The sequence below is a fragment of the Gobius niger genome (genome assembly GCF_951799975.1).
Source record: "Gobius niger genome assembly, contig: SCAFFOLD_116, whole genome shotgun sequence".
Lineage (NCBI taxonomy): Eukaryota > Metazoa > Chordata > Actinopteri > Gobiiformes > Gobiidae > Gobius > Gobius niger.
Window position 1 is genome coordinate 35,409 of NW_027639253.1, and position 27,410 is coordinate 62,818.

General features: G+C 41.7%; 1 protein-coding gene across 1 annotated transcript in view; it reads right to left on the reverse strand.

Annotated features, from left to right (window-relative positions):
* mlpha (melanophilin a) overlaps window positions 1-27,077 on the reverse strand; it is a gene marked incomplete at its 5' end in the record, with an annotated part of 30,028 nt that extends 2,951 nt beyond the window's left edge. Inside the window, 11 exons of the mRNA XM_079583158.1 lie at window positions 6,901-7,077; window positions 10,068-10,307; window positions 12,825-12,905; window positions 14,780-14,949; window positions 17,581-17,680; window positions 17,742-17,831; window positions 18,612-18,670; window positions 18,742-18,783; window positions 18,860-18,972; window positions 20,230-20,451; window positions 26,968-27,077. Coding sequence (XP_079439284.1) covers window positions 6,901-7,077; window positions 10,068-10,307; window positions 12,825-12,905; window positions 14,780-14,949; window positions 17,581-17,680; window positions 17,742-17,831; window positions 18,612-18,670; window positions 18,742-18,783; window positions 18,860-18,972; window positions 20,230-20,451; window positions 26,968-27,077 — 1,404 coding nt within the window. The remainder of the gene's footprint in view (window positions 1-6,900; window positions 7,078-10,067; window positions 10,308-12,824; window positions 12,906-14,779; window positions 14,950-17,580; window positions 17,681-17,741; window positions 17,832-18,611; window positions 18,671-18,741; window positions 18,784-18,859; window positions 18,973-20,229; window positions 20,452-26,967) is intronic.
* Window positions 27,078-27,410: the final 333 nt, after the last annotated feature.

The following is a 27,410-nucleotide window of genomic DNA, read 5'->3' on the forward strand; positions in this document are numbered from 1 at the left end:
TGACAAAAATCCAGCAAAAAAATGACAAAAATCCAGCAAAAAAAGTGACAAAAATCCAGCAAAAAAAGTGACAAAAATCCAGCAAAAAAAAGACAAAAATCCAGCAAAAAAGGACAAAAATCCAGCCAAAAACTGACAACAATCCAGCAAAAAATGATTAAAATCCAGCAAAAAAGTGACAAAAATCCAGCAAAAAAAATGATAAAAATCCAGAAAAAAAATGACAATAAATCCTCTCCGTCGTCCCTGTGGGGGTAATACAAGTGTTTATGGGATGATTGGAGGGTCTTTCATCTGTGCATCCAATTATACAATGGAAATACTTTTTTTTCACTCAAACTTGGCTGTAAATACTGTTTAAAGTGACGTTAGCCGCAGTTAGCTTTGCCCGTTAGCATGTTAGCTTCTTCTTCGTGATTCCATTAGTGTGTATTGCTTTCTCCGGACCGGTGGCAGTCAAGTTGCAAACATGGTTTTCTGTCCAGAGACACCAGGGGGCGATGAAAGACCCTCCACTCATCCCATAAACACTTGTATCACCCCCACAGGGACGACGGGGAGGATTTATTAAGGTAAACACGTTACTTAGTGCATTTTACTTAAATCAAGCAACATTTAAGTAAAATATCCACAATTTTTCACTAAATAAGAATGTTTCACTTAAATTATTCCATTTTCTGAGACATTTTGCTTAATTCTAGCTGTTTATTTGCTTAAATTTAGTGTTTCTTTCTTGTTTTATTATAAGAAAAATATTCTGGAAATAAGAATTCTTAGCAAGAAAAAAACCCTGACCCCATTGGCAGAATGTTTTCCTTAAAACAAGACAAAACGTCTTATTTTAAGATTGTTTTCCTTGTTTTTAGTCGGGGACTTTTTGCAGTGTTGAAGGACTGTTTGAGGGTCAGGATGTGGCTTTAGGGTTAAGGTTTGGGTCTGGGTAATACATCATGTCTATGAGTGTCCTCACTAAGATAGCAGCACAAGGACGTGTGTATCCGTCCTACAAAATACAATGAAAGGAGTAAAACAGTTTTAATCTAATAAAATAACCCAAACAATCGTACATGTAAACTAAGCTACACGTCAACACTAAAATACACAAAATAATCCCAACGATACAACTGTAAAACATGAGCTAAACACCGTCCTGTGTCTGTCTTTGCCAGCAGAGGGCGCACTGCAGCTGAACATTATTGACATGAACAGTAACTATGAGGGGCCGACTTCACACAGGGGGGGGGGCCGACTTCACACAGGGGGGGCCGACTTCACACAGGGGGGGCTGACTTCATCTACACATTGTGACATTATTATTCTTATGTTTTGGTTGTTTTTCTCTCGTATTACAAACGATTTATGTTTTAATCACGGGTCATAATGTGTGACTTCCATAAAACTGATGAGGGAAATTAGATTTTTAAACGTTCAATTGGACACGAGGATCAATCTGTGAGGCCGAACACAAACACATTTACTCCTAAGAACATGAAGGGATGCCATTATTTTCAGAGGAATGCAGATCAAATCCCTGTTTTATCAAATTTAATCTCCTCTTAATGCCCTAAGATAATAAATACATCCATGAATGAACTGAGCATGTGAGATAACCGGATGGGTGTTGTCAGGGGGATTCCGTGCGTCATGTGGAGGCCAAACATGTCTGTAGTGAACGGTTACACTTTGGGGAAACTGGCCCGAATCGAAAAAGATTTAACCCCACAGAGAATCTTTGGGAAGTGCTGGAGAAGGTTTTGAACTGTGGTCGCACTCGCCCATCGACAAGATCAGATCGAAATCGCTGTTCAGTATCTGTTGATTTACAACATCGAGTTCATCGACAGTGTCAAGAAATGAGAGGGGAAGAAAGGAATAATGGGAAACGGAAAAAAATGGGAAAGATTGAGAAAACAATGTGAAAAAAAATAATTGGGCCAAAAATGTAAGAAAAAACGGGAAAAATAGGATAAAAATAGTGGAGAAAAAATTGTGTGAAAAATTGGGTTAAAAATGGGCAAAATTAGGAAAAAAATAGCTCCAAATGGGGCAACAAAGGGGAGGATTGGGAAAACAATGTGAAAAAAATAAATAATTGGGCCAAAAATTTAAGAAAAAATTGGAAAAATGGGGCAAAAATTGGGAAAATAATCTTTAAAAAATGGGCCAAATATTTAGCGAAAATGGGGGGAAAAACGGGAAAAATAAGATAAAAATAGGGTAAAAATAGTGGAGAAAAAATAGTTTAAATAGGTTAAATAGGTTAAAAATGGGCAAAATTAGGTGAAAAATAGCTTTAAAAATTGGGCAACATTTCTGAAAAAAAAATGGGGAAGATTGGGAAAACAATCAGTAAAATGGGGCAAAAACTGTGATAAAAAAATGGAAAAATAGGAAACTTAAAAAATGGGAAAGATGGAGAAAACAAAAAATTATTGGGCCAAACATTTAAGAAAAAATGAGAAAAAAAATAAGTGAGAAATGGGATTTTGGGAAAACAGTGGGGAAAATGGGTCAAAAATTAAGAAAATAATCTTAAAAAAATGGGCCAAATATTTAGGGAAAATGGGGAAAAATAAGATAAAAATAGGGTAAAAATGTGTGACAGCGGGGGAAAAACATGGGGAAAAATCAGGTCAAAAATTGGCAAAATTGAGTGAAAAATGGCTTAAAAAATGGGGAAGATTGAGAAAACAATGTGAAGAAAAAATAATAATTGGGCCAAAAAATAGGATAAAAATAAGTGAGAAATTGGATTTGGGAAATCCAATTTGAAATGGGGCAAAAATTGGGAAAAAATCTTTAAAAAATTGGCCAAATATTTAGGGAAAATGGGGAAAAATGTGTGACAGTGGAGAAAAAATAGTGAGAAAAATCAGGTTAAAAATTTGAAAAATTACGTGAAAAATAGCTTAAAAATGAGGCAACATTTCTGAAAAAAATGGGAAAGATTGAGAAAACAATGTGAAAAAAAAAAATTGGGCCAAAAATTTAAGAAAAAATGGGAAAAAATAGGATAAAAATAAGTGAGAAATTGGATTTTGGGAAAACAGTGGGTAAAATGGGGCAAAAAATGGGAATAAATCGTTAAAAAATTGGCCAAATATTTAGGGAAAATGGGGAAAAATAAGTAAAAATAGTGGAAAAAAAATAGTGGGAAAAATCGGGTTAAAAATTGGCAAAATTAGGTGAAAAATAGCTTAAAAATGGGGCAAAAACTGGGATTAAAAAATTGGAAAAATAGGGTGAAAATGAAGCAATAAAAGGGGAAAACATAATACAAATTAAAGCCGCAAGCGGCATCGAACGGCCCTCGCGGGCCGTGCCTCCTTTAGCGCCTCTATCTATCCGTGCCACAACCCACCCAAGGGCGCCACACTGCATTTGATTTCCCTGATGTGCCATTAATCGTTGTCAGTAAACATCAAAACAACATTTTTAGCCTCTCCATGTGAATAATGGCTCCAGCCTGCAGAGGGCGCTAGCGCGCCCGTAATCTTTTTAATTTAACAAGTAGCATCAGACGGCCCTAACGGGCCGTACTTCCATGACCACTGTCCACAAGCTCCTGACAGAGGGCGCTAACGCGCTGTAATGTTGTATAATGTGAGATTCATGTGTTAGCCCCATTAGATAACATGGGGGGCCCCGGGCGTCACCATGGCAACACCGTACAAAATACGATATGGGTCTCATTGGCTTTTTGGATCGGGACGCCATCAACTATTTTTGTACCGAATTTCATCCATTTCCGACAAACTAATTTTTTTCCCACAATGCATTTTTTCGTCTGCACCTGGAGGGGGCGCTATCGCGCCCAATGTCACTTTTTCACATTTGTTGTGTCCAGGGGTGAAAGGTCAATAAAATGTATATTTCCGATTTTTAATCGGAGTTTGTTTGTGCGAATGGGAGCGATTGTCAGTTTTTGATGAATTGCAAAATACTTCGTAAAGATTGCGGCTTCGCCGCACACAAACCGTAAAAGTTAGCCAAAAAATTTGGATAACTTTTGATGCCCCACATCTCGAAATGAGCTGGAGCGATTTTGAGCTCATTTGGTCAAACGCCCTAGGAGGAGTTCGTTAAAATGCGATGTCAGCGAAAACGCTGACTCAGCATTCTCCAGGCTTCCTGTCAAAATGGTGGACTTCCGGTTTGTCAGGGGGCGTGGCCACAATGATATTTTTTTTTTGTCGTCACATGACGAATATCTGTACCGAATCTCGTTGCTCTACGACAAAGTTTACGTCGGCCCCTCCCCCATTGGCGTAATGTATTTTGACTTTTGTAGGTGGCGCTGTCGCGCCATTTTTTTTTTCCCCAATATGAAACACACATTTTAATAAATTTTTCGCCGGACCTGAATTTTGGGCAAAGTTTGGTGAGTTTTCGACTATGTTCAGGGGGTCAAATTCCTGCTCAAAGAGCAGAAGAAGACGGAAAGAAGAAGAAGAAGAAAGAAAGAAAGAATAATTAAAGCCGCAAGCGGCATCGAACGGCCCTCGCGGGCCGTGCCTCCTTTAGCGCCTCTATTGCCGCGTCTATGTAACCGTACCAAGGGCGCCACACTGCATTTTATTGCCCTGATGTGCCATTAATCTTTGTCAGTAAACTTCAGAGCTACATTTTTAGCCTCTCCATGTAAGCAATGGCTCAAGCCTGCAGAGGGCGCTAGCGCGCCCGTAATCTTTTTAATTTCACAAGTGGCATCAGACGACCCTAACGGGCCGTATTTCCATGACCACTGTCCACAAGCTCCTGACAGGGGGCGCTAACGCGCTGTAATGTTGTATAATGTGAGATGTATGTGTCAGCCCCATTGGATAACATGGGGGGCCTCGGGGGTCACCATGGCAACACCGTACAAAATACGATATGGGTCTCATTGGCTTTTTGGATCGGGACGCCATCAACTATTTTTGTACCGAATTTCATCCATTTCCGACAAACTAATTTTTTTCCCATAATGCATTTTTTCTTCTGCACCTGGAGGGGGCGCTATCGCGCCCAATGGCACTTTTTCCACATTTGTTGCGTCCAGGGGTGAAAGGTCAACAAAATGTATATTTCCGATTTTTAATCGGAGTTTGTTTGTGCGAATGGGAGCGATTTTTAGTTTTTGATGAATCGCAAAATACTTCGGAAAGATTGCGGCTTCGCCGCAAACGAACCATAAAACTTAGCCAAAAAATGTGGATAACTTTTGATGCCCCACATCTGGAGATGAGCTGGAGCGATTTTGAGCTCATTTGGTGAAACGCCCTAGGAGGAGTTCGTTAAAATGCGACATCAGCGAAAACGCTGACTCAGCATTCTCAGGACTTCCTGTCAAAATGGCGGACTTCCGGTTTGTCAGGGGGCGTGGCCACAATAATATTTTTTTTTTGTCGTCACATGACGAATGTCTGGACCGAATCTCGTCGCTCTACGACAAAGTTTACTTCGGCCCCTCCCCCATTGGCGCAATGTATTTTGATTTTTGTAGGTGGCGCTGTCGCGCCATTTTTTTTTTCCCCGATATGAAACACACATTTAAATAAATTTTTCACCGGACCTGAATTTTGGGCAAAGTTTGGTGAGTTTTCGACAATGTTCAGGGGGTCAAATTCCTGCTCAAAGAGCAGAAGAAGAAGAAAGAAAGAATAATAATAACATTTTTTACAAAAACAATATCGTCGCTTTCGCGACGACATCATATTATACATTTTTGGAAAGCTTTCAACGATCCACACGCATCCGTGGGGTTCCTGGGTGGATGACGAGCGCTTCGCGCTCGTCATCCACTATATACCCCCATTCACACTATATACCCCCATTCATTTTAATGCAATAATAAGTATAAAGGCCCCACACCTTTGGTGTGGGCTGTCACTGTTTTACACGGTGAGTTTACGGTTGACATGGGGACAGCGCTTCGCGCTGTTTTTGTGCGCTCCGCGCACTTGGGTTCAGTGCGCTGCGCGCACTGCGCTGTGATTGCGATTACAATAGGCCCTTGCGACGGCAGGCCGCTCGGGCCTAATAATATTTCCGAGAAAAACAATATCGTCGCTTTCGCGACGATATCATATTATACATTTTTGGAAAGCTTTCAACAATCCGCACGCATCCGTGGGGTTCCTGGGTGGATGACGAGCGCTTCGCGCTCGTCATCCACTATATACCCCCATTCACACTATATACCCCCATTCATTTTAATGCAATAATAAGTATAAAGGCCCCACACCTTCGGTGTGGGCTGTCACTGTTTTACATGGTGAGTTTACGGTTGACATGGGGACAGCGCTTCGCGCTGTTTTTGTGCGCTCCGCGCACTTAGGTTCAGTGCGCTGCGCGCACTGCGCTGTGATTGCGATTACAATAGGCCCTTGCGACGGCAGGCCGCTCGGGCCTAAAAATAGGGTGAAGTGTTTTTTTTTTCTGTCCTTTTGCTGTTTGTTCTGGATCTATTTGACAAAGTCATGTAAATCCAGACGCTGCTGCACATTTCTGACAGTTATATATATGATCATCGTCCCCAAAATAGTTAGAGTTAGAAGTTTTGTACAATGTTGCCCCGCCCACGTGTCGCAGCTCTTTTTATTACGTCACTTTACAATCACATACAGCTGTAACTTTAAAGGAACTCTGCCCACACTGGTCACTTTACAATCACATACAGCTGTAACTTTAAAGGAACTCTGCCCACACTGGTCACTTTACAATCACAAACAGCTGTAACTTTAAAGGAACTCTGCCCACACTGGTCACTTTACAATCACAAACAGCTGTAGCCTTAAAGGAACTCTGCCCACACTGGTCACTTTACAATCACAAACAGCTGTAACTTTAAAGGAACTCTGCCCACCCTGGTCACTGCTGCTTCACCGTCGGCCGCTGTGTTTGTTTTGTGGTTCTTACGTGTTCCTCCAGCTCCCTAAAGGCGTGGTCAGAGGCGGGGTCAGAGCCATTGGGGGCGTGGCTGTGGCCCGGGGGGAGGGGCTCGGTCAGACCCAGCTGAACCATGGCCGTCTCTGTGGCGTTGATGGTTCTCAAAACCTCAGAGGTGAGGTCACAGAGGGCGGCCGCGCTCGATTTCTGCGGAGCACAGGACACCGTTAGCCACGCCCCCAACGGACACCTTCAGCCACGCCCCCCACGGAGAATAAAACAGCCCAAGCTCTCTCTTTCCGATGTTTATTCTCTGGCGTTTGTATCCAGGAAGTGACTCCAACATGTCTGTGTCGCTCCCTGGTCTTTCCCGCGCTCATTCATCACAAATACTGACATGTTTGGTATCCACGTGTAGCAGGAAAGGCTGTGACGGAGATGACGCTGTAATCCAAATATGGTCATTTCCTGTGTGGGAGACAGAGGCGGCTAAAGACGGGAGAAACATGTGCAGACGAAGAGACTAAACTTTAGGGCCGTTTTCTCCAGATGAGGTTTTCATAAGTCCTTGTTTACGAAGCTCTGAAATAGGGCTGCTCGATTATTGAAAAAATAATAATCACGATTATTTTTGTCATAATTGAAATCACGATTATTCAAACGATTATTTGTTGCCTTTAAAAAAAACATCAAAAAAGTGACAAAAATCCATCAAAAAAGTGACAAAAATCCATAAAAAAAGACAAAAATCCAGCAAAAAAGTGACAAAAAAAGTGACAAAAATCCAAAAAAAAGTGACAAAAATCCATCAAAAAAGTGACAAAAATCCATAAAAAAAGACAAAAATCCAGCAAAAAAGTGACAAAAAAAGTGACAAAAATCCAAAAAAAAGTGACAAAAATCCAGCAAAAAAGTGACAAAAATCCATAAAAAAAGACAGAAATCCAGCAGAAAAGTGACAAAAAAAAGTGACAAAAATCCAGCAAAAAAAAGACAAGAATCCAGCAGAAAAAAAGACAAAAATCCATCAAAAAAGTGACAAAAATCCATAAAAAAGACAAAAATCCAGCAAAAAAGTGACAAAAAAAGTGACAAAAATCCATCAAAAAAGTGACAAAAATCCATAAAAAAAGACAAAAATCCAGCAGAAAAGTGACAAAAAAAGTGACAAAAATCCAGCAAAAAAGTGACAAAAATCCATAAAAAAGACAAAAATCCATCAAAAAAGTGACAAAAAAAGTGACAAAAATCCAGCAAATAAGTGACAAAAATCCATAAAAAAAAGACAAAAATCCAGCAGAAAAGTGACAAAAATCCAGCAGAAAAAAGACAAAAATCCATCAAAAAAGTGACAAAAATCCATCAAAAAAGTGACAAAAATCCATTAAAAAAGACAAAAATCCAGCAAAAAAGTGACAAAAAAAGTGACAAAAATCCAGCAAAAAAGTGACAAAAATCCATAAAAAAAGACAGAAATCCAGCAGAAAAGTGACAAAAAAGTGACAAAAATCCAGCAAAAAAAAGACAAAAATCCAGCAGAAAAAAAGACAAAAATCCATCAAAAAAGTGACAAAAATCCATAAAAAAAAGACAAAAATCCAGCAAAAAAGTGACAAAAAAGTGACAAAAATCCAGCAAAAAAGTGACAAAAATCCAGCAGAAAAAAGACAAAAATCCAGCAAAAAAGTGACAAAAATCCATAAAAAAAGACAGAAATCCAGCAGAAAAGTGACAAAAAAAAGTGACAAAAATCCAGCAAAAAAAAGACAAGAATCCAGCAGAAAAAAAGACAAAAATCCATCAAAAAAGTGACAAAAATCCATAAAAAAGACAAAAATCCAGCAAAAAAGTGACAAAAAAAGTGACAAAAATCCATCAAAAAAGTGACAAAAATCCATAAAAAAAGACAAAAATCCAGCAGAAAAGTGACAAAAAAAGTGACAAAAATCCAGCAAAAAAGTGACAAAAATCCATAAAAAAGACAAAAATCCATCAAAAAAGTGACAAAAAAAGTGACAAAAATCCAGCAAATAAGTGACAAAAATCCATAAAAAAAAGACAAAAATCCAGCAGAAAAGTGACAAAAATCCAGCAGAAAAAAGACAAAAATCCATCAAAAAAGTGACAAAAATCCATCAAAAAAGTGACAAAAATCCATTAAAAAAGACAAAAATCCAGCAAAAAAGTGACAAAAAAAGTGACAAAAATCCAGCAAAAAAGTGACAAAAATCCATAAAAAAAGACAGAAATCCAGCAGAAAAGTGACAAAAAAGTGACAAAAATCCAGCAAAAAAAAGACAAAAATCCAGCAGAAAAAAAGACAAAAATCCATCAAAAAAGTGACAAAAATCCATAAAAAAAAGACAAAAATCCAGCAAAAAAGTGACAAAAAAGTGACAAAAATCCAGCAAAAAAGTGACAAAAATCCAGCAGAAAAAAGACAAAAATCCAGCAAAAAAGTGACAAAAATCCAGCAAAAAAGTGACAAAAATCCAGCAAAAAAGTGACAAAAATCCCAAAATTAAAAATTTGAAAAAAAAAAAAATTAAAAAAAATATATAATAAAAAAAAACATTAAAAAAAAAAAATGAAAAAAAAAAATATAATCGATTTTTTGCGATTATGCTAATTTTGTAATCGTTTACTGTTGTAATCGAAATCGTAATCGAATTTCGATTAATTGCACAGCCCTACTCTGAAACTCTGATGGAGCTCATCTCGTGCTGGAGCTTCTACCAACCTATCTATCTATCTATCTATCTATCTATCTATCTATCTATCTATCTATCTATCTATCTATCTATCTATCTATCTATCTATCTATCTATCTATCTATCTATCTATCTATCTATCTATCTATCTATCTATCTATCTATCTATCTATCTATCTATCTATCTATCTATCTATCTATCCTTCCATCCATCCCCATCCATCCACCATCCATCATCCAACCATCCATCCATCTACTGTTTTCCGGTAGAAAGGTGGACCAGGGCCAGACCATCAATGGCCTTAAACATGAACAAGAGGACCTTAAAGTCCACCTGAACCAGAACCCCATGGAGAGAGCGAGGGCCTGGGGTGAAGTGTGTGGAAATGCTACTGTAGATGATGCAGCATGTTTGATCTTCATGGAGAATCACAGTCCTGCCTGGAGAACGTGAAGGAGACTGAAGTTCTGAACGTCCTGCTTTACCTTCTGGGCTTCGCTGGGCGCCTCGTCGCTGGAGGAGCTCAGAGCGATGTCTGCGCCCGGCTCTTTGGGCTCTTTGGGCTCTTTGGGCTCTTTGGGCTCTTTGGCTCGGCCGCTCTTCGCTCTCGGGGTTTTCGCGCTCGTCTTCTTCTCGTCGTCCGAGGAGAGGTTCCGGTCACTCAGGGTTCCCGCCAGTTCGTTCAGCTTCCGGCGCAGCTTCTCCTCCTCCGTCTGGGACAAGTCCTGTGAGAAAGAACCTCATCGAGAACCAGCGAGGACAGGGTCTGGTCAGGGTCTGGTCAGTTTCTGGTCAGGGTCTGGTCAGGGTCTGGTCAGTGTCTGGTCAGAGTCTGGTCAGTGTCTGGTCAGGGTCTGATCAGTGTCTGGTCAGGGTCTGGTCAGTGTCTGGTCAGTGTCTGGTCAGAGTCTGGTCAGTTTCTGGTCAGGGTCTGGTCGGGGTCTGGTCAGGGTCTGGTCAGGGTCTGGTCAGTTTCTGGTCAGTGTCTGGTCAGGGTCTGGTCAGGGTCTGGTCAGTTTCTGGTCAGGGTCTGGTCAGAGTCTGGTCAGAGTCTGGTCAGGGTCTGGTCAGGGTCTGGTCAGTGTCTGGTCAGTGTCTGGTCAGGGTCTGGTCAGTGTCTGGTCAGTGTCTGGTCAGGATCTGGTCAGAGTCTGGTCAGAGTCTGGTCAGGGTCTGGTCAGGGTCTGGTCAGAGTCTGGTCAGGGTCTGGTCAGAGTCTGGTCAGTGTCTGGTCAGAGTCTGGTCAGTGTCTGGTCAGGGTCTGGTCAGTGTCTGGTCAGTGTCTGGTCAGGGTCTGGTCAGTGTCTGGTCCGTGTCTGGTCACGGTCTGATCAGTGTCTGGTCAGTGTCTGGTCAGAGTCTGGTCAGTGTCTGGTCAGGGTCTGATCAGTGTCTGGTCATTGTCTGGTCAGTGTCTGGTCAGGGTCTGGTCAGTGTCTGGTCAGGGTCTGGTCAGTGTCTGGTCAGGGTCTGGTCACTTTCTGGTCAGGGTCTGGTCAGGGTCTGGTCAGAGTCTGGTCAGGATCTGGTCAGTGTCTGGTCTGGGTCTGGTCAGGGTCTGGTCAGAGTCTGGTCAGGGTCTGATCAGGGTCTGGTCAGGGTCTGGTCTGGGTCTGGTCAGGGTCTGGTCAGAGTCTGGTCAGGGTCTGGTCAGGATCTGATCAGTGTCTGGTCATTGTCTGGTCAGTGTCTGGTCAGGGTCTGGTCAGTGTCTTGTCAGGGTCTGGTCAGGGTCTGGTCAGTGTCTGGTCAGGGTCTGGTCAGGGTCTGGTCAGGGTCTGGTCAGAGTCTGGTCAGAGTCTGGTCAGTGTCTGGTCAGAGTCTGGTCAGTGTCTGGTCAGAGTCTGGTCAGTGTCTCTGGTCAGAGTCTGGTCAGTGTCTGGTCAGAGTCTGGTCAGTGTCTGGTCAGGGTCTGGTCAGAGTCTGGTCAGTGTCTGGTCAGAGTCTGATCAGTGTCTGGTCAGGATCTGGTCAGGGTCTGGTCAGTGTCTGGTCAGGGTCTGGTCAGTGTCTGGTCAGGGTCTGGTCAGAGTCTGGTCAGTGTCTGGTCAGAGTCTGGTCAGAGTCTGGTCAGTGTCTGGTCAGAGTCTGGTCAGGGTCTGGTCAGGGTCTGGTCAGGGTCTGGTCAGAGTCTGGTCAGAGTCTGGTCAGGGTCTGGTCAGAGTCTGGTCAGGGTCTGGTCAGTGTCTGGTCAGGGTCTGGTCAGGGTCTGGTCAGAGTCTGGTCAGGGTCTGGTCAGGGTCTGGTCAGTGTCTGGTCAGTGTCTGGTCAGGGTCTGGTCAGAGTCTGGTCAGTGTCTGGTCAGTGTCTGGTCAGTGTCTGGTCAGGGTCTGGTCAGGGTCTGGTCAGAGTCTGGTCAGTGTCTGGTCAGTGTCTGGTCAGTGTCTGGTCAGTGTCTGGTCAGTGTCTGGTCAGGGTCTGGTCAGGATCTGGTCAGGGTCTGGTCAGAGTCTGGTCAGTGTCTGGTCAGGGTCTGGTCAGTGTCTGGTCAGAGTCTGATCAGGGTCTGGTCAGGGTCTGGTCAGTGTCTGGTCAGGGTCTGGTCAGGGTCTGGTCAGGATCTGGTCAGGGTCTGGTCAGGGTCTGGTCAGGGTCTGGTCCGGGTCTGGTCAGAGTTTGGTCAGGATCTGGTCAGGGTCTGGTCAGAGTCTGGTCAGGGTCTGGTCAGTGTCTGGTCAGAGTCTGGTCAGAGTCTGGTCAGAGTCTGGTCAGGGTCTGGTCAGTGTCTGGTCAGTGTCTGGTCAGTGTCTGGTCAGTGTTAGGTCAGTGTCTGGTCAGTGTCTGGTCAGAGTCTGGTCAGAGTCTGGTCAGTGTCTGGTCAGGGTCTGGTCAGAGTCTGGTCAGGATCTGGTCAGGGTCTGGTCAGGGTCTGGTCAGAGTCTGGTCAGGATCTGGTCAGTTTCTGGTCAGTGTCTGGTAAGTGTCTGGTCAGAGTCTGGTCAGAGTCTGGTCAGTGTCTGGTCAGGGTCTGGTCAGGGTCTGGTCAGAGTCTGGTCAGGATCTGGTCAGGGTCTGGTCAGTGTCTGGTCAGGGTCTGGTCAGGGTCTGGTCAGAGTCTGGTCAGGGTCTGGTCAGTGTCTGGTCAGTGTCTGGTCAGGGTCTGGTCAGGGTCTGGTCAGTGTTAGGTCAGGGTCTGGTCAGGGTCTGGTCAGAGTCTGGTCAGTTTCTGGTCAGTGTTTGGTCAGAGTCTGGTCAGGGTCTGGTCAGTTTTTGGTCAGTGTCTGGTCAGATCCTCGCTCTACCTGGTCGTCGGGGCCGATCTTTTCCTCCAGACGGGTCAGCAGATTCTCGATGGCGAACATCCGCTTGTTCAGTTCAGAAATCTGCAACAGGAGAACATCTGAGCACAGGTTGTGGATTTCTCTTCAGTCGTCATTGTCTTCTGCATCATCAGGGCTCTGGGACTTCTCATCATGACCACAGCAGCAGATGACCAACACCATGATGTTCCTCCTCCTCTGCTCTGAGTCATGTTTCCCAGACCGTGAGGCCGTTTTCCTGGATCCACATTACTGAAAAACACCCTTCAGGGCACAGATATGTGGAGAGCAATGCATCATGGGAGCTGTCAGGTGACGAGCTCCTGCCCCTCCTCCCCTCCCCCCTCCCCTGAGTCCACAGTGAGATGCTGGGCGCGGGCGAGTGGGATCGAGTGGGATCTCCCGAACAGAGCATTTCAGATGTAAGATCATGAACTTCACTGGAACAGCCACACCCTGCTCTCCGGGGGTTATTCTGCTACAGGACACATCCAAATTAAATCTCACAATTAAAAAATAATATTATCTGGTTTAACAGCTGCCAAAAAGATGGTATTTTGCCGATGGAAGGAAGTGAAACCTGTGACTGTGGGAGGGGCTTGTCTCCTATAGAGATAATTCAGTTTCTGCCGCTCGAATTCACGGAGCAAAAACTGAAAATATTACCTGTTGGTCCAATACTGTCTCCACTGGTTGTGGATTAGATTTTGCATTTGTTTTTTGTCTTTTTTCTGCCTGTATACGATTGTACATCTGCATATTGTACAAGTTCTTTATGTATATTTTGCTATTTCCGCAGATGTCTTTTGACGGAGGAAATTAGCACTTTGTATTTCAAATAATATATCATTGCACTTGTGGTTGTATGTCCTGGACAGGGTCATATTTTATTTTATTTTATTTTATTTTATTTTATTTTATTTTATTTTATTTTATTTTATTTTATTTTATTTTATTTTATTTTATTTTATTTTATTTTATTTTATTTCATTTCATTTCATTTCATTTCATTTCATTTCATTTCATTTCACTTCATTTCATTTCATTTCATTTCATTTCATTATTTTTATACCAATCGTTTATTCATACAACTAAAAACACTGACATTTTGTGAATTAGTAGAGTTTAAAGACCTAGCTTTTAAAAACATGTATGAAGCTCACCTGGAAAGTTTACCAAATAATTTACAAAACAGATTCAATAAGAGAAAAAGCAGATCTGAACTAAAAGGTACTGAGGTTTTTACAAAACCCAGGTTTCAATCGGCAACAAAGGAAAGATGTATCTCAATCAAAGGAGTCGCTCTGTGGAACAGTCTCGATCGTAAAGTTAAAACTTCCATTGATGTGTTTAAGAAGTTTGTAAAATTATCAATGTACAAAAATATGATACTGCGGAGCAGCAGATCAACTTTATATATGTATTTTGTATTTTGTGTTTTGATGTCTTGGAGAAAAGAAGAAGAAAAAAAAAGAAAGACGCTGCATGAGACAGTTTAACATTTAAATGAACTGGAACTGTAAATGATTTTGTGCAGACATTATACGTTTTTACTTCTTTCTGCTCCTTTTCATTCATGCTAAACACTGTTGCATTTTTAAATGAATGAAATACATAAAAAAATGAGAAAAAATATATATTTGTCCTTTTTTTTTTAAATTTATCTTCTTTTTTTCTCTCTCTTGTTCTCATTTCTATTTGTTCTGTTTTGATCTTTCCTAAAGGAATTGCCTTCAGTCTGTTTTTTATTATTTGATGATAAACGGATATGACGCCCGACTCAAGGGGGAAAAGAAATAGGTAAAACAATGTGTCTGTTTACTGATCAAATTGTAAATGCAATAATAACTGGCTTTCACTTGGTCTCAGCATTAGCTCAGTTCTCCAGGGCCGGTCCCTCCTCAGGTCCCCCCCCCCTCGTATTGAACCCATCTCACCGGCGGGGGCTGCTCCAGGCCGCCGCGGCTGTTCTTGCGGCGGTGAGGAGCTCCATAAACAGGAAGTCTCTGGTCCTCTTCATCTGAGGTGTCCACGTACTGCTGCCGCGCCACCGCCGAGATCTTAGACAGAGAGCGGGAGTGGACCATCCGACTGTCGCCGTACTCGTCTGCAACACACACCAGAGGTCAGAGGTCAAGGCCTGAGGCGCCACAGCAGGAGGATCAGGTCTACAACAGACACCAGAGGTCAGAGGTCAAGGCCTGAGGCGCCACACAGACCACAGCGGGAGGATCATGTCTATAACACACACGAGAGGTCAAGGCCATGACCGTCTACGAGATCAGATGGAGATACATTTACATTTTCACAGCGGTGTCCCCCAGGGGCGGACTGGCCATATGTCCTGTATTCTGGAAGAGCACAGAGGGGCCACTGGCTCTAGGGCCACCGGTCTGGCCTCTCACTTTACCTTATACACTTACCCCCGGGCGAAACCGAGCTTTACCCAAATCTAAAAACTTAACCTCTTAACCCCCGCCTGAACCGAGAGGACCTTTTTCCTCACATCATCAGATTTTTCGTCCATAATTTTTTTGTTGGGTGTTCAACTCATTTTAGTAACTTTTTTTGTAATTTTTTTGTAATTTTTTTGTCAAATTTTTATCACATTTTTGTCACATTTTTGTCTTTTTTATGTCATTTTTTGTATTTTTTTCATCAATTTTTCGTCACTTTTTTGTCACATTTCCATCATTGTTTTCGTCTCAGTTTTGTCGCTATTTTCACAGCTTTTTTCCTGAAGCTTTTGGATTGGGGTAAAGCCAAACTGGAGAAAATGTGCTCAGTTCAGGCGGGAGTTAAGGGGTTAAAAGAAAAGCATCCAAAAACAAAAATGTGCTGCAAAAGCAACAAAAAAGTGACAAAAAAGTGACAAAAACACAACAAAATGTGACGAAAACGTGACGACAAAGAAATGAAAAAAGTGGTGAAAAAACAACAATAACATGAAAAAAAACCCGAAAAACAAGAGACGAAAACACAACGAAAAAGTGACAAAAACATGACAAAAATGCAGCGACAACGTGACAAAAAGTTACCGTCACTTTTCCAGACTTTATCTTTCAAATGAGGCCCTACAGTGTCGCTCTCCAGTCAAGAAGCTTTTAGATTTGGGTAAAGCCGAACTGGAGAAAATGCTTTGGGTTAAGGCGGGGGGTCAGAGGTTCACATGTGTATTTGTGGAAGTGTCACATTTACGCTAATTTGGGCCGGGCTGACCAGAGTCCAGGGCTGTTTCTCAGTCCCAGTCCAGCCCTGGTGTCCCCCTCACATGTTTAAAATGAACTGAAAAAATAATGGAAAAAGTGTAAAAAATGTGGGTGAAAATCAGGGGGAAATTAGGAAAATAGGGAGAAAACAGGTTGGCAAAAAGGTAGAAAAAATTGTTAAAAAAAAGGAAAAATATGTGGATGAAATGAGGATAAATTTTTTGTAACAAAAAAATAGTTACAAATTTTAAAAAAAAAGGGGAAATATGTGGATTAAATTGGGGAAAAATAGGTCAAATAAACAGGAATAAAAGAGGATTAAATTGGGAAAAATCAGGGAAAAAATTTGGAAAAAAATAGAGGGAAAATAAGGGTGAATTGGGAAAAATGTGTAGAGAGCCATTTAAGAAAAAATACATTAAAAATGGGACAATATTTGGAGAAACAAATGTTCAAAGAAATATGTCAAATAAAAATCTGAGGGAAATCGCTTTTCATGGTTAAGAAAAAAAGAAAAAAAAGAGGGGAATAAAGAGGAAAATATGTGGATAAAATGAGGATACATTTTGGGGGAAATGGGGGACTATTAGGGAAAAAAGGGGTGAGTAAAATAATAGTAGGGGAAAACGGAAAATTGGGGGTTTGAAATCGGGCAATGTTAGGGGAAAAGGTGAAAAAAAAAAAGGGGGAAATATTTTGATTAAATTTGGGAGAAATAGGTCAAATAAACTGGAAAAAAAAGGTAAAAGTGGGAAAAATCAGGGCAAAATGTGGAAACAAATGTTTTTTAAAAATGAAAAAAAAAAGGGGAAATATGTGGATGAAATGAGGATACATTTGGGGGAAATGGGGAAAACTAGGGAAAAAAGGGGTAAGTACAATAATAGTAGGGGAAAACGGAAAATTGGGGGTTTGAAATGGGGGCATTATTGGGGAAAAAAGGTTAAAAATGGGAAAAAAGGTAAATATGTGGATTAATTTTGGGGAAAAATAAGTCAAATAAACTAAAAAAAAGAGGAAAAAGTGGGAAAAATCAGGGAAAAAAATAGAGGGAAAATAGATAAGGGGGAATTGGGAAAATGTGTAGAGAATCATTTTTAAAAATACATTAAAAATGGGGCAATATTTGGAGAAAAAAGGTGGAAACAAATATTTAAAAAAAAGGGAAAATATGTGGATAAAATTGGGAAGAAATATGTCAAATAAAAATCTGGGGGAAATCGGTTAAAATGGTTAAAAAAAAATAAAAATAAAAGAGGGAAAAAAAGGGGGAAATATGTGGATAAAATTGGTAAAAAATTGGGGGTTTCGAGCCGATGTCCTGCATGTTTCTGAGGGTTTGCAGAAGCATCTCCATCATGGCTGTGGACCACACATCCAGATGTTTGTGGACCACACATCCAGATGTTTGTGGACCACACATCCAGATGTTTGTGGACCACACATCCAGATGTTTGTGGACCGCACATCCAGATGTCTGTGGACCACACATCCAGATGTTTGTGGACCGCACATGTTCTGACACTGACCCGGCCTCATGTTGTACCGGTCCACGCTCCTCCGGCGGTTCCCGCGGGGGGGGCCGTACACGTCGTACTCCATGTAGCCCCCGCGCTCCTCCTGCATCATCTGCAAACACGCCCTGGGTCAGTCTGCTGTTCGGCAGCCGCGGCATCGGCGACGGCTTTACCTGGACGGACGCGCGGCGCGAGTACGGGAAGTAGTCCTCCGAGTCGAAGTCCATGGGGTGGACGGAGAGAAGACGCTTGCTCTTCCTCATCTGGGACAGGAGGTCAGAGGTGAGTGAGGAGAACATGTGAGGAGAACACACGAGGAACACGTGAGGAACACATGAGGAACACATGAGGAACACATGAGGAACACATGAGGAACACATGAGGAACACATGAGGAACACATGAGGAACACGTGAGGAACACATGAGGAACACATGAGGAAAACATGAGGAAAACATGAGGAAAACATGAGGAACACATGAGGAACACATGAGGAACACACGAGAACAACACATGAGAGGAACACGTGAGGAACACACGAGAACAACACATGAGAAGAACACATGAGAGGAACACACGAGGAACACACGAGAAGAACTCAAGAGGAACACATGAGGAACACATGAGGAACACATGAGAGGTGAGAGGAACACGTGAGGAACACATGAGAAGAACACGTAAGAGGAACACACGAGGAACACACGAGGAACACACGAGGAACACACGAGGAACACGTGAGAATAACACGTAAGAGGAACACATGAGGAACACACGAGGAACACATGAGGAACACATGAGGAACACACGTGAGGAACACATGAGGAACACATGAGGAACACGTAAGAGGAACACACGAGAACAACACGTGAGAGGAACACATGAGGAACACATGAGGAACACGTGAGGAACACGTAAGAGGAACACATGAGGAACACGTAAGAGGAACACGTGAGGAACACATGAGGAACACACGAGAGGAACACATGAGAGGTGAGAAGAACACACGAGAACAACACGTGAGAGGAACTGGAGGCGGACACTCACGGCCTTGTATCTCTGCACCTCCATGTCTGCGTGGTCCTCGTCCGTGCCGTTGTACAGATCTGTGGATCAAAGGGAGACGGTTGATGAGACTTGAACCCGTGACCGGATGCCGGAGACAGATGTGACTCACGGGAGCGGACGTCGGGCATGCTCTGGGTGTCGTCGTCCCGGCCTGTGGAGAGATGGTCCAGGTTAGTCTGTTTCCTCTGGTCTGACTTCAGAAGGTGTGAGGAACATGAAGCACTGACCGTCCCCGTTCAGCCTCTTGTACAGCGACCGCATCACTTTGGCGCTGCCGAAGCGCTTGAAGCGGTTCCGGACGTTGTCGTGGTACCAGCCCACGGTCCCCACCTTCAGCACCCTGTCACAGAGAGACCCAGGACCTCAGACCTCAGAGGGACCCAGGACCTCAGAGGGACCTCAGAGGGACCTCAGAGGGACCTCAGAGGGACCTCAGAGAGACCTCAGAGGGACCTCAGAGGGACCTCAGAGAGACCTCAGACCTCAGAGGGACCTCAGGGGGGCATCAGAGAGACCTCAGACCTCAGGGGGACCTCAGAAAAATGTGGAAACAAATGTTTCACAAAAAAAAAAAAGGGAAAATATGTGGATAAAAATTGGGAAGAAATACGACAAATAAAAATGAGTGGGAAATCGGTAAAAATGGTTAAAAAAGGGAAAAAAGGGAAAAAAGGGAAAAAAGGGAAAAAAGGGGAAGTATGTGGATTAAATTGGGGAAAAATTGGTCAAATAAACTGGAAAAAAAGAGGAAAAAGTGGGAAAAATCAGGGAAAAAATTGTGAAAAAAGGGAAGGGAGGGGAAATAAGGGGGAATTGGGAAAATGCAGAGAGAATAAGTTTAAAAAATAAATTAAAAATGGGGCAATATTAGGAGAGAAAAAAAATGTGGAAACAAATGTCATAAAAAATATGTGGATAATTGGGGAAAAACAGGTCAAATAAACTGGAAAAAAAAGAAGAAAAAGTGGGAAAAATGAGGGAAAAATATGGAAACAAATGTTTTTTAAAAATGAAAAAATATGTGGATAAAATTGGGATAAAAATTGGGAAGAAATATGTCCAATAAAAATCTGGGGGAAATCGGTAAAAATGGTAAAAAAAAAAAAAAAGGGGAAACATGTGGATTAAATTGGGGGAAAAATAGGTCAAATAAACTGGAAAAAAAGAGGAAACAGTGGGAAAAAATAGAGGGAAAATAAGGGGGAATTGGGAAAATGTGTAGAGAATCAGTTTAAAACATAAAAAAAAAAATGGGGCAATATTTGGAGAAAAAAATGTGGAAACAAATGCTTTTAAAAAATGAAAAAAAAAAAAAAAGGGAAATTTGAGGATTAAATTGGGATAACAATTGGGAAGAAACATGTCAAAGGGGCCTCAGAGGGGCCTCAGAGGGGCCTCAGGGAGACCTCAGAGGGGCCTCAGAGAGACCTCAGAGGGGCCTCAGAGGGGCCTCAGGGGGGCCTCAGGGAGACCTCAGAGGGGCCTCAGAGAGACCTCAGAGGGGCCTCAGAGGGGCCTCAGGGGGGCCTCAGGGAGACCTCAGAGGGGCCTCAGAGTACCTGGTCATCCTCAGAGTACCTGGTCATCCTCAGAGTACCTGGTCATCCGGCAGTTGTCGCACACCCAGCCGTGCTCCTTCTTGTTGTAGCGGGAGCAGGCCTTGCAGGTGAACAGCTGACAGTCCAGGCACTGGCGCTTGGCGTTGAGCAGGAACTTGAACGGCTGCAAACAGCAGATGCACATGGAGTCCCCACGTCCAGTCTGAGCTCCCAGGAGCTCACGCTTGGTGTCCTCCTTCTCGATGCGGGTCTTCAGCTCCCTGCAAGAGCAAAGACAGGCAAACACAGAACAAAGAGGATCAGAGGCGGAAACGGTCAGATGGATGGAGTAGTAGATCCCTCTAGGACCCCTGAAGGTGTGAAAATGACCTCTTTCTGACTGAACAAGATCATCTTCACCATGTCCTGCTGTAAAGAAAACCTCTGCATCACATAAAAGGAGAGGAACTCATGATGTGGACCCCCTCCTCCCCTGACCGCAACCCTAATCAAAAAGCTTCTTGGGAAAAAAAAAAAAAAACAGCCACAAAAAATGAGCAGAAAGCAAGGATGTAAATGCAGCAAAAACGTGACAAAACTGTGACAAAAATGTGACAAAAATGTGACAAAAATGTGACAAAAATGTGACAAAAATTCAACAAAAATGTGACAAAAATTAGACAAAAATGTGCCAAAAATGTGACAAAAATGAGACAAAAATTCAACAAAAATTCAACAAAAATGTGACAAAAATGTGACAAAAATGTGACAAAAATTCAACAAAAATGTGACAAAAATTAGACAAAAATGTGCCAAAAATGTGCCAAAAATGAGACAAAAATTCAACAAAAATGTGACAAAAATTAAACATAAATTCAACAAAAATTCAATAAAATTCAACAAAAATGTGACAAAAATGTGACAAAAATGTGACAAAAATTCAACAAAAATGTGACAAAAATGTGACAAAAATTCAACAAAAATTCAACATAAATTCAACAACCTCAGCCCTATTGAGAACCTTTGGAGCCTCAAGCTAAACTTCTATGAGGGTGGGAGGCAGTTTTCATCCAAACAGCAGCTCTGGGAGGTTATTCTAACATCCTGCAAACAAATCCAAGCAGAAACTCTCCAAAAACTCACAAGTTTAATGGATTTAAGAATTTTGAAGCTGCTCAGAGAAGCTCCTGTGGTAAAATATAACTCGACCTGTTAAGATGTAAATATATGGAAGCCCGTTTCCGCCATATTGGAAAATAAAAGCCCAACAGGAAGTCAAAATTCCGAGATTTAAACACAAAATTACGAGTTTAAATCTCGTAATTTCGACTTCCTGTTGGGCTTTTATTTTCCAACATGGCGGAAACGGGCTTCCATATAAATATGACCTCCTAATGCTACAAATTCAACAAAGTTTACACCATGGTCTGGGTGAATACTGGACTCTGATTGGCTGGTGCATTATTTTGGTGTAACCGCACACGTAGTCCGGTAGTTAAATCACTGGGATATCACTCCGCTGTGGCGTCGCCATAGCAACACATGACACAGCTGAATCAGATAAAGGCGTAATTAGTGACTGACAGGAACGTATGAGATGGATTTAGTGTTTGCTAAATGTTTGTAGAGGAGAGTGAGCAGCTAGGTTAGCTACTGTTAATAACATATGAGCTTTACATTTCTATTGGAAACGGTTAAGGCTATTCATCATTTTCAGGCGTACATAAAATGATCCTGCATTGAAGCATCTTTGTCTGGATTAGTAAAGTCAGACATAGAAGTTTGAGTTGGGGGGGCCCAGGTGTGAGCGACTCCACCGCAGCTGTTTCCATAAACAGTTGAGCTGGTTGAGCTAGCTAATCTTTTTTTTTATTTTTTTTGTCATTTTTTTGTCATTTTTTTGGTCATTTTTTGTCATTTTTTTGTCATTTTTTTGTCATTTTTGTGGTCATTTTTTGGTATTTTTTTGGTATTTTTTTGTCATTTTTGTAATTTTTTTGTAATTTTTTTTGTCATTTTTTTGTCATTTTTTGTCATTTTTTTGTCATTTTTTGGTATTTTTTTTGTCATTTTTGTCATTTTTTTTGTCATTTTTTGGTATTTTTTTTGTCATTTTTTGGTATTTTTTTGTCGTTTTTTTGTCTTTTTTATCATTTTTTTGACATTTTTTTTGTCGTTTTTTTGTCTTTTTTTGTCATTTTTTTGTCATTTTTTTGTCATTTTTGTAATTTTTTTGTCTTTTTTTGTCATTTTTTGTCATTTTTTGTCAATGTTTGGTCTTTTTTGTCGTTTTTTATGTTTTTTTTTGTCCTTTTTTCACATAAAAGTGTTTCCGGGTTAGTCCTGTTGTGTTGTGATTCTGTGCTGATGTTGTGTCGTTGAGCCTGACTGAGATCCTCGTAATAGCTGCGGAGAATGACTCGCTCTGAGACCAGCCTTCAGTGACCGGCTAATAACCCACACAAAATAGTCCCGTAGTCTGGCAGAGTTAGTGACTTTAGTCAATGAAAAACACATTTATTATAAATGTTAGGTTTGTGGGACCCTGGTATAAGCGGATTAAACAACGAGGAGCCGCGTTAGACGTTATAATGCAGGAGGAACAACACTGTGTCGGGCGTTAGAACCGGCTAATCGGCTTGTTGCACAATGTGGCTACGCTAGTTCCTCTGAGCTGAAGCTGTGGGCGCTAGTACTTCCTGTTCGTATTCATTTCCATTAAGATTAGCTCAGACCAGTGAGTTTCTGGTAGAAATATTTCCATAGAGGAGACGTTTATGTTTGTGAGGATCAGTGAGTTTGTCTTGAAGCTAAAGGCTAATTTAACCTCTTAACTCCCGCCTGAACCGAGAGGATCTTTTTTCCTCACGTCATCAGATTTTTTTCCCCATCATTTTTGTAATTTTTTGATCACATTTTATTTTATTTTTCATTTTTCCGTCAATTTTTTTATCACATTTTTGTCACATTTTTGTCATTTTTTTTCCATTTTTTCGTCATTTTTTTGTCACATTTTTGCCGTTTTTTTGTAATTTTTTTGTCATTTTTTTGCCATTTTTTGGCAATTTTTTTTTACCCTTTTGGCCATTTTTTGGCCCTTTTTTTTCAAATTTTTTGGCCATTTTTTTGTCACATTTTTGCCATTTTTTTGTCAATTTTTTTTCACATTTTTGTCACATTTTTGTCATTTTTTTGCCATTTTTTTGTCACATTTTTGTCATTTTTTAGCCATTTTTTTTGTCACATTTTAGCCTTTTTTTTGTCGTTTTTTGGACATTTTTTTTCACATTTTTGTCATTTTTTGTCAAATTTTTATCACATTTTTGTCACATTTTTGTCCTTTTTTTTTTCATTTTTTCGTCAATTTTTTATCACATTGTCATTTTTTTGTCACATTTTTGCAATTTTTTTTAAATTTTTTGGTCATTTTTTTGCCATTTTTTTGTCGTTTTTTGGCCATTTTTTTTCACATTTTTGTCATTTTTTGTCACATTTTAGCCATTTTTTTGTCAAATTTTTATCAAATTTTTGTCACATTTTTCGTCAATTTTTTGTCAATTTCTTGTGACATTTTTGCCACTTTTCCATCATTGTTTTCGTCAAGAAAACGTGCTCGGTTCAGGTGGGAGTTAAGGGGTTAATGCATTACACAACTTGAAATAGTGCCTTTATATATATTCTTTTATAGCATGTTAGCCTTTAGCTTCAAGACAAACTATCAATCCTTCATGATCACAGGCGTCTCTGATCTGAACTTGTTCATCATTATTTGAACACAATAAATGATCATCTACCGGGAACTCACCGCCCACAACATCATCTTTAGAAAATAAAATTATTATTCCAGGAAAAGAAAACAGACAGGAAGTCCAGGCGCTCACACCTTCAGGTCAGAGGAACTAGCATAGCCACACCGTGCAACAAGCCAATTTGGAAAAGTCGATGGGAGATTTTTTCAATCACATTTAAGACTTGAAAATGGTAGAAAAATGTCATTACATAATCATCTGGCCGCGGTGTAAAGGCTCTTGTGACCCGTGACCATGTGGGTCTGACTCTTCGGGACTTTCTGTTGATGAAGAGTCGTGTCTCCTCGACTGTGAGACTACAGGAGTTGGAACTGAAAGCCCAGTCTCTCGGCCACATAAAGCCGGTCTGTTCGAGCCTGACTCTCCTGGAACAGCTGATGGACTCGGACTCGCTCCACGTGGCGTTTCGGTGAATGCGTGTTTTGCAGACTCGGGTCACATGACGGCCAGCGCCCTCCGCCCCCGGGGCTGCTGGGAAACGCAGTTCCACAGAGGCTCTTTGTGCTGGAGACCGTGTGACTCGGCTGTGACTGACTCCGAACAACAAGCACGGCTTTCACAAACATCTCATTTTCACCACTTTAACTTTGATTTGTTTTCACAGCACTTTCATAAATATAAATGATTGATCACGACAGTAATAGGACCAGATCACGTCTATTACTTTATATTCAATTAAACTCAATCAGCTTAATTGCAAACGACAAGCAGAGAATTACACGTTTCTTTCTCTCATTGATGGAAAAACATTGTTTAAAAAGGCCAGTCTCACCGGCCGGGAGACCAGAGTGAGACTTCAGGAGCCGCCGGTCACAGAGACGTCTCTGGAGATCAGGGGAGTCTCTAGCAGGTTTGATTTCAGCAGAGTCTCCGAGAAGTCTCCGCGGTCTCGAACACTTGTGTCTATACTGTTTGTTGTCCCTGCATTGTCTCCGAGACCCAAGGAGACCTTGGTGTCGTGTGGAGTCTCTGAGAAATGATAAAACATAAAATATCAAAGCTCCCCTCCTGGAACCTTAAAGTGGTGGAGGGGTTTGAGAACCCGAATGATCCTGGAGCTCTGTTGTCGAGGGCTTCGTGCCCCTGGTAGGGTCTCCCAGGGCAAAACAGGTCCGAGTTGACGAGTCAGTCAAAGAGCAGTTCAGAAGCTCCTTATGAGAGACCAACAGGCCTGAGAACCATGAGGCCCCCACGACCCGGCAACGGACAAGTGGAAGAAAATGGATGGATGGAAAATAGCAAAGCTGAGGTTTTTAAGTCTGTGTTTAAACTCCTGCAGGTCCACGTTCATGTCAACCTGGATGTGCAGATTTAAGGGCCAGAGGTTTTAGAACCTGACGTTTATATTCTATTCAGTCAGAGCAGTCAGTGACTTGAAACACACAAACCCACAAACCTGTGGTTTTAACTTGTTAATTCTTCTCTTCATTGAGAAAGCAGGAAATCAATGACTCTCAGAACAGTTTAGAATCTGAGATTCCACAAACTGGATCATTATATAATGAGTAATAAAGATCATCACAAAAAGTTGTTTCCTCTGATTAGTTCTTCTGATCAGAGGAAACGATCGGTTCTTCTGATCAGTTCTTCTGATCAGAGGAACCGATCGTTTCCTCTGATCAGTTCCTCTGATCAGAGGAAACGATCAGTTCCTCAGTTCCGTCCTGCCTGCTGTGAAGGCAGCGTGACGTCTGGATCCGGGTCGTGTCCCTCACGCCTCTAAGTGTTTGTGGAATCGATTCTTCTGACTGGGTTTCGCTGCAGAGACTGTGAGCCTCGTGGATCTGCTGCCGTCTGATCTTCACTCTGATCTTCACACGCGTGACCACAGATTCGTTTCCGTGTTGTATAATCCTACAGCTGAGTATGTGCTGTGACCTTCACCCTAAAGTCACTCAGACACTTCAGGACGTTCTCCTCTCCGCGGGTCACGTTTGTCATGTGACCTTGGAGACGGAAGCGAGACGTGACGGTCTGATGTTGTGGAGGTTAAAGGTCGGGGCTGATGTTGGTGAAATGAACAAATCCTCCAACTTCCCAATGGGCGTGATTGACAAGCGTAAACCCCGCCTTCAGAGCACACTGTCTCCAGTTCGACGAGTCCAAGTTTATCTCCAGAGAAGTTAACCTCTTAACTTCCACCTGAACAGATCCCATTTTCTCCAGTTTGGCTTTACCCTAATCAAAAAGCTTCTTGGGGGAAAAAGCACCAAAACAGCCACAAAAAATTAGAAGAAAACAAGGATGTAAACGCGACAAACGGGACAAGAATTCAGGAAAAATGTGACAAAGAATCAACAAAAATTCAACAAAAATTCAACAAAAATTCAACAAAAATTCAACAAAAATTCAACAAAAATTCAACAAAAATTCAACAAAAATTCAACAAAAATTCAACAAAAATTCAACAAAAATTCAACAAATTTTTTTTAAAAAAAGTGACAAAAATTCAACAAAAAGTGACAAAAAACTAAACAAAAATGTGACAAAAATTCAACAAAAAGTGACAAAAAACTAAACAAAAATGTGACAAAAATGTGACAAAAATTCAACAAAAATTCAACAAAAATTCAACAAAAATGTCACACAAATTCAACAAAAATTCAACAAAAAAGTGACAAAAATTCAACAAAAAGTGACAAAAAAACTAAACAAAAATGTGACAAAAGTTCAACAAAAATTCGACAAAAATGTGACAAAAAAAATAAAAAATAAATAATAAAAGAAAAGAAAAAAAAACATACAAAAGGTGACACAACACAGCAACAACGCGAGGAAAAAGATCAGTTTTGTGGGTCTTAGCTTTCAAATGAGGCGTCACACAGGCCTTTATAACAGCCAAAGAGGACAGAATGTGGGGGGTAAGAGGTTAAAACATCTGAACAACATCTGGAAGACCGAGCAGCCCTGCAGGTGTTGAAGCTCCGTCTCCACTGTCGCCTCGTCGACCCGTCTGCACCTTCACCACACGTGACGTTTCAGACTCACCCCAGACGCTGCTCCTCCGTCTTCCTCAGCGTGAAGTCCCTCTGGATGACCTCCCACACGTGCTTGGCCTCCTCGTCCGTCAGCCGGGACAGATCCAGCTTCCGCTCCATGATTCTGTGAAGAGACATTTAGTTATTCATTCCATTTCACGCTGATTTACCCAGAACAGACTATTCACCCAGAACATGGGATAACTAAATATAAATAACTCTGTGTTCCTCACTTACTGTGAGGCCAGAGACACAGGAGCAAAGAAATAAAGAAATGCACTAACCCTCCCCGACCTTCATCACTATGGAAACATGAGGCTGTAGGAGAAACACCCAGATCATCAGAGACGTCCAAGACAGAGACCCAGGACACTCAGAGAAACTCAGATCAGGAACATCTCACACATGTGGAAACACTCGGTGATGGAGCCGAATCTTTTGAAGTCGAAGCTA